The sequence below is a fragment of the Aptenodytes forsteri genome, unplaced genomic scaffold (genome assembly GCF_000699145.1).
Source record: "Aptenodytes forsteri isolate BGI_AS27 unplaced genomic scaffold, ASM69914v1 Scaffold44, whole genome shotgun sequence".
Lineage (NCBI taxonomy): Eukaryota > Metazoa > Chordata > Aves > Sphenisciformes > Spheniscidae > Aptenodytes > Aptenodytes forsteri.
The window spans coordinates 430,773-440,716 of NW_008794213.1; the positions used below are offsets into that span (position 1 = coordinate 430,773).

The 9,944-nt window shown below is 39.1% G+C and overlaps 1 protein-coding gene across 1 annotated transcript in view; it reads left to right on the plus strand.

The window, feature by feature from the left end:
* The window catches only part of ADCY1 (adenylate cyclase 1), a 171,902-nt gene that overhangs the window by 100,801 nt on the left and 61,157 nt on the right, over positions 1-9,944 (plus strand). The window contains exon 8 of the mRNA XM_009285327.2: positions 8,659-8,786. Coding sequence (XP_009283602.1) covers positions 8,659-8,786 — 128 coding nt within the window. The remainder of the gene's footprint in view (positions 1-8,658; positions 8,787-9,944) is intronic.

The following is a 9,944-nucleotide window of genomic DNA, read 5'->3' on the forward strand; positions in this document are numbered from 1 at the left end:
ACCCCGTGGGGGACCCATGCTGGAGCAGTCTGTTCCTGAAGGACTGCACCCCGTGGAAGGGACCCACGCTGGAACAGTTCGTGAAGAACTGCAGGCTATGGGAAGGACTCATGTTGGAGAAGTTCATGGAGGACTGTCTCCCATGGGAGGGACACACTGGAGCAGGGGAAGAATGTGAGGAGTCCTCCCCCTGAGGAGGAAAGAGCGGCAGAGACAACGTGTGATGAACTGACCCCAACCCCCATTCCCCGTCCCTCTGTGCCGCTGGAGGGGAGGAGGTAGATAATTTGGGAGTGAAGTTGAGCCCAGGAAGAAGGGAGGGGTGGGGGGAAAGTGTGTTAAGATTTAGTTTTTATTTCTCATTACCCTACTCTGATTTGATTGGCAATAAATTAAACTAATTTCCCCAAGTCGAGTCTGTTTTGCGTGCAACAGTAATTGGTGAGTGATGTCCCTGTCCTTATCTCGACCCGGGAGCCTTTCATTGTATTTTCTCTCCCCTGTCCAGCTGAGAAGGGGGAGTGATAGAGTGGTTTTGGTGGGCCCCTGGCATCCATCCAGGGTCAACCCACCACATAGGCCAAGAAACAGTAGGTTATTGCAGGTCAGCATATATAATTGCCAATAAAATTGAGGGAAAGCATATGAAGCAAAATGTCTTCCTTTTTATAGCTATCCTGAATTATTCTACATTTGTTCATGCATGATATGGCTCCCATGATGGTAGATAATTTGTCATGACTTCATAAATACATTGCTAAATTGCAAGCTTACATGTGCTCATCTGGAGATGGACGGCTTTCCTCAGTCAGAGCCTACCAAGCCATTTTCTGTGGTACTTGCTATACTGTAACCAGATTTATTTTCCTTTCCTATTATTTCTGCCACTCTGTAGAAGGACTTTTTGTTAAGTCTATACTAACTGTTATTGCTATGAGTATGTCTCCATTACCCTGCTAAATTGAACTCTATGAGAGTATTGCAGTTAGCTCATTCTCAAGGTTTTTTATGCTGGGACTAGCAGATGGGCAAGAACTAGTGTAAATTGGTAAAGTTACTATTTGCAGGCTTTATTCCATTAAAAGATTATCAAAATAGTTGTTTCAATTTTTAAACCCACAGTTCAAAACCTGGGTGAAAAGAAATGTTAAAATGTGTATGCAGTAATTGACAGGATTCAATGAAATTTTATAATGGCCTGGACAGTTTTCAAAAGTGTATTATCACTATTGGCACACTGCAATGTAATGGAGCTGGTTGTAATTTCCATGTCACTTCATTACACTCAGGATTTGACTATGAAGTTTATCTGATAAGCTGGCTTCGGTAATCACTCACATGTTGTGGCCCACATTCAGCATAGTTATTAAAATAGATTTGGATACTACACGGAGAAACCATGTTGGTAAATCTTTTTGTTTTACTGAAAAAGAAGTAAAATGATAAGTGAAATTACTGTTTGTCATTAATGAAAATTGCGGATGGCGTGAGTAAACTCTGCATCCAGCTCTGGGGCCGCCAGCACAAAAAAGACATGGACCTGTTAGAGTGGGTCCAGAAGAGAGTAACGAAAATGATCAGAGGGCTGAAACACCTCTTCTATGAAGAAAAGCCAAGAGAGTTGGGGTTGTTCAGCCTGGAAAAGAGAAGGCTCCAGGGAGACCTTATTGTGGCCTTTCAGTATATAAAGGGGGCTTATAAGAAAGTCAGCAAGAGACTTTTTACCAGGGTCTGTAGTGATAGGACAAGGGGCAAAGGTTTTAAACTGAAAGAGAGTAGATTTAGATGAGAATATAAGGAAAAATTCTTTATGATTAGGATGGTGAGACACTGGAACAGGTTGCCCAGAGAAGTCGTGGATGCCCCCTCCCTGGAGGTGTTCAAGGTCAGGTTGGATGGAGCTTTGAGCAACCTGGTCTAGTGGAAGGTGTCCCTGTCCATGGCAGGGGGTTGTAACTAGATGATCTTTAAAGGTCCCTTCCAACCCAAACCATTCTGTCATTCTGTGATTTTCACAGATTTAGCTGTTACAAGAAGTTAGCCTAAGTAGGCTCACTTTTCATCAGCACAGAAAGAGGGCCCTTTCAAAGGGGATTCGGAGTAGGGTTCTAAGGAATGTTTTCATGTCAATCTAAAACCATTTCTTCATCTTTTTCTGCACCTAGCTGCATCTTTTCTGAATACTGCTGCAGTCTAAGAGATTTTCACTGGGTTGTCCTCCCCGTGGAATGTTTTTAGTTTTGTTTTTCTCTAAAGCTCTTTGGTGCACAAAACGGAATTATAGAGCTGAGGGAAAAAAATAGAAAGATCTTTTATGTTTTGTTTATTTTTATAATTAAATTAAATATAGTAGGAAAGTGTAAATATAAAAAATGTAAACTGATCTCTTACAAAGGATCTCTCCCTCTCACCATGCACTGAAATTAATAACTTGATACGATATTGCTTAGTTGCACTGTAAAGCCTTCCGACTAACTCCATCCAATTCACTGCCTTTTCTTCTATGACCCTGAGGGAAGGTGGCTTGTCCTTCACCATTTCCTTAAGAGCAGAACACTGTACTATGCCCTTCCAAAGGCACTTGGAGCAATAAGGCATTCACTATACCTCTGCATAAAGGAAGGAGTGGATTAGTAGTGCTGGGAACAGGTATCAACACCCAGATATCTTCTACCAGTCTGTGTTCAAATCTGAGGCTGAGCCACCTTGGTTAGTATATCAGTAGTCCAGAGGATGAATATTAAAATTTACATTTATCGGATATGTTGTGTATATATGCAAGAGGGTATAGGTAAATTTGCAGAACCGTGTGTCTGTGCATGTTGTACATGCACATACATATGCATATATTTATACAGCATGATAGCCAAAATACAGGGTTTTTTTCCTCTTCTGTTCCAATCTAATGGACAAATTTAATGAAATTGGATAGAATCATAGAATCATAGAATCATAGAATCATAGAATTGGATAGAGACATCATTCCAGCTTTAGAGGATGTAGTAGAAAATACTATTCTTTCTGCAAGCCTCTTTTGTGTCTCTATACATATCTGTAATATAGATAAATTTATGTTAACTTCTAGAGTGATTCAAAGCTTTCTAATGTAATTTTCTATTGAGATTAGTAGCACTTTGGCATAAAGTGCTATAAATGTTAAATATGCTGCACATGCTAAATACATTGAAAATAAGCTGCAGTGGTAACAGTGGTGAATCCTATCTTGTCCTCTCTCAAGACCTCTTTGGAAGCAGAAGGAAGTTCTAGGTTTGTGAAGAGAGATAAATAGGGAATGCATTTTATTGCTATTTTATGTCTTTGGGGAGTTGTAGAGGTGCTTTGCATTTTTTTCCCCCAATAGTCATTTTATGCTGTAATAACTAAGAAAGGACTGTAACTGTGATGTGGTTAGCCTGGATTATCGAATTATGGCTTGGTTCCCTGAGGATTAGAGGGACAGCTGGTATAAATTAGTGTAGTTCCCCTGAAACCCATGATGCCATGCTGATTAATATGAACTGAAAATTTGATCCCCTTTGCCTACCTGATACAAACAGTTCAGCTCTGAGCACAGCAGGCTGCTCAGAGGAAGCTGTTGGAATGGGTCTTTTCAAAAGAAAATGACTGATAAACCAAGAAGGAAGGAAAACAAGAGGAAAAATATGAAGGGGAATAAAACACAAAAGTAATTCTGTGATGGGTCCTTTCCTCAGGGTCACTGATCTTCCTTTTGGCTCACTGAACGTCTCTAAGGGAGGGTGACCATGTCCCTCTGTGGCACTGCCTGGCCCCAGTGACGAAGCTCTTGACAGCAGAGGCAGGGCGAGGAGAGCAGTGTATATTCCTTCTTCAGCCCTTGTAGTTCAGCCCTATCCCCCCCGAATTAATCCTACTCTCAGTGAAAACTGAGCCATCAGAGATTTGCATTTTGATGGTTTCCCTCTACCTAAGATTCTCTTTAATATGTGAAGAAAACATTTAGCTGACTGTTTTTTTACTACCATCATAGGTAGTGACCAACTCTTGTTCACATTTTTCTAGCCTAAACAAAAATGTTGTTACTGCTCATGTCCAAGAGCATTCTAGGAGAGTGTAAGTCTGGTATGGTCTGAGTTAGGGGAAACGGGAGTCACTGCTTATGCATCTTTTTGTAGGCCTTACTAATCTTTTCTCTTACTCTGCACAGCATAACTAAATTCAAATTGGCTGAATATGCTAAAGAATCTTTTTATGTACCTTAGCTGATGCAGTTTTTATTAGTAGGAACAGCAAAAAAGTGTCTTTCTAATTTATGGATAAATAAAATCCCTCCTACTAATAGGCTGTGATTCCAGGAGGGTAGGACAGTAAAAGTCGGAAGAGCACACCTGCAAATCAGGTTGTTAGCAGGCTTGCAGAAAAAGAAATGGATGTGTATAATAAGCATAAAATATATTGTAATTAAGTCATACAGGGTCAGACTCATCCTTGCTGTAATTCCGCTGCAGTTAGTGGAGTTATGAGAGAGAGTAGTTCAATGTTTAGCTTTTAGAATCTTGCTTTTTAAAATTGTAGTCTATCTGACCTTCCTTTTTGGCTCACTTTGATAGGTGCTCACATACCATGATAACACATGAATATGTAGAAATACATAGATTGTTGCAGTGACAGAAGGCAGAGCAGGGACTCTTTCCGGCATTAACATCTGCCTTCTCTAAAATAAATAAAAGCTTTAAAGAGGCTCTTCTTCTACCAGACAGTGTTACAAGAAACAAAAATAATGTAGTGATCATCCCTGACTTTGGATCTATTCATGTAACAAACAATTAATAGACAAATAGTCTATGGATAGGCTATAAAAAAAAAACAACAAACAAACAAACAAAAAAAACCAGCAGCGACAATGAGAATTGTTGCAATCTGACATGCGAGAAAGATCCTCCTTTAAAAGACTTTGCACTTATCCAGTACAATCAAGAGAACACCTACCTGTCTGCTTATGTATTCTGCTGGGAGAGGTCTGAAAGCACCTTAAACTTTGTTATTTCCTTGAGACAACCTTTTTTGATTTTTTTTTTTTTTACAAACTGTAAATCATTTTCCCTTTACTTTTTTTTATTAAAAAAAACCTTATCCTGAGTATACAAAACAATATTTGACTTGTATAGTACAAGAATATGGAGTTAATGGTCCGAATGTCCAGTTTTGCAGTCTAAGTTGGCACACTTCACTCTTTCTGCAAAATACATTTAAGTAAAGAACTACAACAACAAAAACCCAGACTTGTGTGAAACAGAAGCTCCCCCCCTGCCCTCCCCATTCTACCTAACAGGTAGAACGAACTGCTTTATGAAGTGTTTGTCTGAAAGTGTAAAGAAAGCTCTTGGCAACTTTGAGGTATCCTCTGCTTTCCGAGCTGGGCTTCCACTTCACACTGACAAACCCTGTGGCTGACAGTTGTGCCGGAGGGAATTCTGCAGATCTGCTTGGAAACGCCTCAGTAAGGCACCGCAGGTGGGCAAGCTGCCTGGCTAATGCAACGCTAGCAATCTCTGGTGCTTTTTATCGTGTGCATAAAACCAAATTATCAGCTGTTTCTAAACAGACATTGCTTATATCAACTGTGACTAGAATTTGTAATTATCACACTTGAATTAATCACTGTCACAAATGTGACAAATATTGCTGAGTCAAGGGCTTCTTTGGAAGTTGCTGAGGAAACAAAACAAAGAGAGGGAAAGGGTTTGTTTTGTTAATTTGCATATCAATCCTGAAAAAGATTGCTCTTACAAAGCTGCACTGCGTCTCCTTCCTGGAAGTCTGCCTCACATGTTGAGAAAAAGAAAACAAACTATTTTGCTAGAGATTACTGTATATTAATTGATTATTATAAATAAGGACAGTGAAGATAACATCCGATAAGGAACAGAGTGGTGTTTTCAAAACCAGCAGGTGATTTAGCCATGTGTCTTCCATTAAAATTAATATCTCTCCAGAAAATGCTGTAGTCCTTATTTTCTTTTTCTTTTATTTTTCTCCTGCACAAGTAATAAACTGACTTGGAAAAGTGGTAATGGATCAAGCTCTGTTCTGGTTTCTTTCCTTTCTTAAACTATCTACCAGGCTGCTAGACTGTGCTGCGCCAGTCTGACAGTAATTTTGTGTATCCCGTTATAAAATGTGCAGTACTGCTCTATAGCACTGTAAGCTCTCTAAGAAAACCAAGTCATTAGAAACGAGCCATTTTGGAGGTAGACACTGAATAGGAGAGAACACTGATCGATTAACACATACGTATTGTCCACCCCAGATTACTGAAATGGCTTTTCTGAATAACTTTTGGCTGGGTCAAATAGTCATTGCCTGGCCACAAATCATGCATACCAAATTTGAAGATGAAAAGGGCTTTATAGAGGATTGTAAGGTGTGGGCCAAAACTGGATTTATTTTGGAAAGTAGGTTCCAGCTTTAACTACTGAGTACCCTCTACTGCTTCAAGATTTGCCCACAATTTTAAAAAAATTGCTTATTTTGGCAATATAATTTAGTAGTTTCTACTAAAAACCTTAGTGGTTTCTATTAAAAAACTTAGTGGTTTCTGTCCAAAAACCTTGAGTTGGAAGGCCTGTTTTGTGTCAGGATAGATTTTGAGCTCTGTGTATTACTTTGTGTGCATCAATAATTATTTTATTCTTATAATACCATTTAGCCAAGGATCTCAAAATACCCAATTAAAACTAAGTAAAATTGGGTGAGGCATTTTGTGGCTATAGGCTGAGGGGGTACTCTAAGGCCTTGGTGATAATGCTTCTAGAATAATTATGCTCACATTCATTAAATATTTATTAGCAATGATAAATAGTGGTATATTTAAAATCCTGCTGTACAGCAGAAGAAATGTTAAGTAGTCACTCTTAGAAAAGCCTTTCCTACTAGTTAAGCATACCCAAAAAGATGTCTCTCTTCTTTGATCCAAGATCTGAATTTATTGCTTAATTTATAAAAAGAAGTAGACAAACCAATTTTCCCAAAGAGTGTTAGCGTGCCTTCTTCCATGCCTGAACAGAGGTATAATTATGCCACATTCATTAAATATTTATTAGCAATGATAAATAGTGGTATATTTAAAATCCTGCTGTACAGCAGAAGAAATGTTAAGTAGTCACTCCTAGAAAAGCCTTTCCTACTAGTTAAGCATACCCAAAAAGATGTCTCTCTTCTTTGATCCAAGATCTGAATTTATTGCTTAATTTATAAAAAGAAGTAGACAAACCAATTTTCCCAAAGAGTGTTAGCGTGCCTTCTTCCATGCCTGAACAGAGGTAATTCTCATTTTATAATATTTGTTCAGTACTCGGAAACATTTACGAAGAAGACAGGCGTGGGAATGCCTGCAGCTGGAAGAGTGTGTAATAACAAGCCCCGAATGCTGATGTACAACATGACAGAGAGAAAGGGATCGCTGTAGGCATAACCATCGCTTCTGAGCTGGAATATGGGTAATGATGTGGAGAGTGTGGTCAACTGAGGAAGGCTTTGATTCTTGTAGGTAGGAGACTGGGTGAGAATATGTGCCTGTATGAGAAGCTGTAGGTAGGGTTTTTTTCAGAAATTTTAGATTCCCCCACCACCCCCCACCTTTTTTTTTCCCCTTTCTGTGCCACTGAAGTCAAGTCTTTATAGCACACTGCTGGGGGAGGAATCCGATTTTTGTTAATCCTCTCTCATCATATTCACAACAGCTAGTTTTGCATGGCACTTACTGCCATAGTCCCAGCTGTGTAAGGTGGATTCATTTAATCAGGTTATTTATTTTTCTGTGCCATACTCTAAATAGGTAGAAGTTGCCATAGTCTACCTGCAAGGGATACCATCATCTCTTCCTGTCTCCTCATAGTTTATTAGTTAAAGGCATTTTGTTAAATGCTTTGTTAAAGGCATTTTGTTATGTGTTCTCTGTTTAGAAATTAACTTTCTGCTCAGGCCAATGTAGCAATCATCACGTCATTGGTTTTTCAAAATGGGAGAGATTTAGCCAGATCTCTTTGGCTGTAGAAATTAAACTGTATGCAAACGGGAGATAAATTCAATGGTAATGCAAACTGCCTGTATCTTCTGATCTGCAATTGTGTCGTATTTACGCTGATCATGCTGTATTGCAAATTGTGATTTATGAATTGGTAATGCACAAATGCGTGTACCTTTACAGATAAATACATCATCTTTCCTCATAAGTTGGAACTGGATTTGAAATAAAAGCTTCTCAGAATAAGAACATTTCCTGATATTCAGTAGTTGTTTGGCTTCAGTCCTTTGGTTTGGATTCATACAGAAATAAAGTCTCATTGCAAATCTTGAATTCATACTGACCTAATGTGAGGGCAAGGGAATAATATTTGTTCAGAACTATAGTTTTAAGCAGTGTTACCCCATGTGTGTTGAACAATGTGGGGCTGATCTCCAGTATATATATGTGTGTTTATAAATAAATAAACAAACAAATAGGTGTATGTCAGCTGTTCTCTACAGGGAACCCAGATTTCATGAACTGTAGATTACTTCATTTGACCACAGAAGGATTCCCTGAATGATTGCATAGTATTGGAGAAGATTTTATCTTGTAAATATTGGAATATTTATATGAATAGTAAAACTTTTCCCATTCTGTTTTTATTAAAGGAAAACCACTGCAGAAGAATAAAAATCCTAGGGGACTGTTACTACTGTGTATCAGGATTGACCCAGCCCAAAACAGATCATGCCCATTGCTGTGTTGAAATGGGACTGGATATGATTGACACCATCACGTAAGTACTGTGCACAGTGAACCCAGACAGGAGTGCTGCAACTTCTATATGGCATTCAGGAAGTTTGTTCTCAGAAAAACAGCAGTGTCTGCTAGCAGTGCCCACCTAGCAATTCACACTGTTGCATTCAGGTCACAGGATACTAATTTTAGGAGGGGTCATTCTAGACATCGATTTTCCACTCCATTTAATCGCTGTAAGGAAAAATTGCATGAGTATGTAGAGGCACATACACGGACTGATCAGGGGACAGAAAGATACTGGGAAAGAACAAAATATTCCTATGGCTATTTGCCACAAAGAAAGGAGTCCAATTTCTTGTTTTACAGGGATAAACACTGCTCATTTTGCACACCAGTATGTAAACTCAAAGCCAGTCCTGATGTATGCATGTTGTATATGTGTTTATATTCTCAAAATGATAGCTTGCTGATTTCTCCTTTCTGTATGTCATGTTTAAACCTTTAATTTATTCTGCTTTTCAGAAATGTAATGTGAAATTCACTTTGCTGATCAGAAGAATTTTTTTATGCTTGAGAGCTCTGCATTGATCATTATATTACCAAGGTGAAAAATGTGAATGTGAGAGAATTGTGAATGAGCTTTTAGCGAGAGCTGAAGATCTACTTCATTACATAGGAGGGAAGAGATAAAGATGGGAAATTTCTTCACTACTGTATTGCTCTGTGTGTGTGTGTGCGCGCGCGCATGTGTTTTATAGGGAGGCTACAGGAGGGAGTGCACACCTGTGTTAATTCTATATATAAATAAATACTGGTCAGCACAGTGGTATTACATTTGGAACGAGCTTGCACAAGTGTGTCACGTCAGGGGCCTTAGCCTCTTCTGTACTGGAAAGTGTTTGGCCACTGTTTCCAGTAGCCAGTTATTCTTTCTCTCTGTTGTCAGCTGGGCTGTTGGGAATATGGAGTTGACTCAAGGTTCTGCTTCCCCTCACTTAATCCCCAAGTTTTTGCGTTGTACGCTGTCGTGGTTTAACCTCAGTCAACAACTGAGCACCACGCAGCCGCTCACTCACTCCCCCCCACCCGGTGGGATGGGGGAGAGAATTGGAAGAGCACAAGTGAGAAAAACTCGTGGGTTGAGATAAAAACAGTTTAATAATTGAAATAAAATGATAATAATAATAATATGATA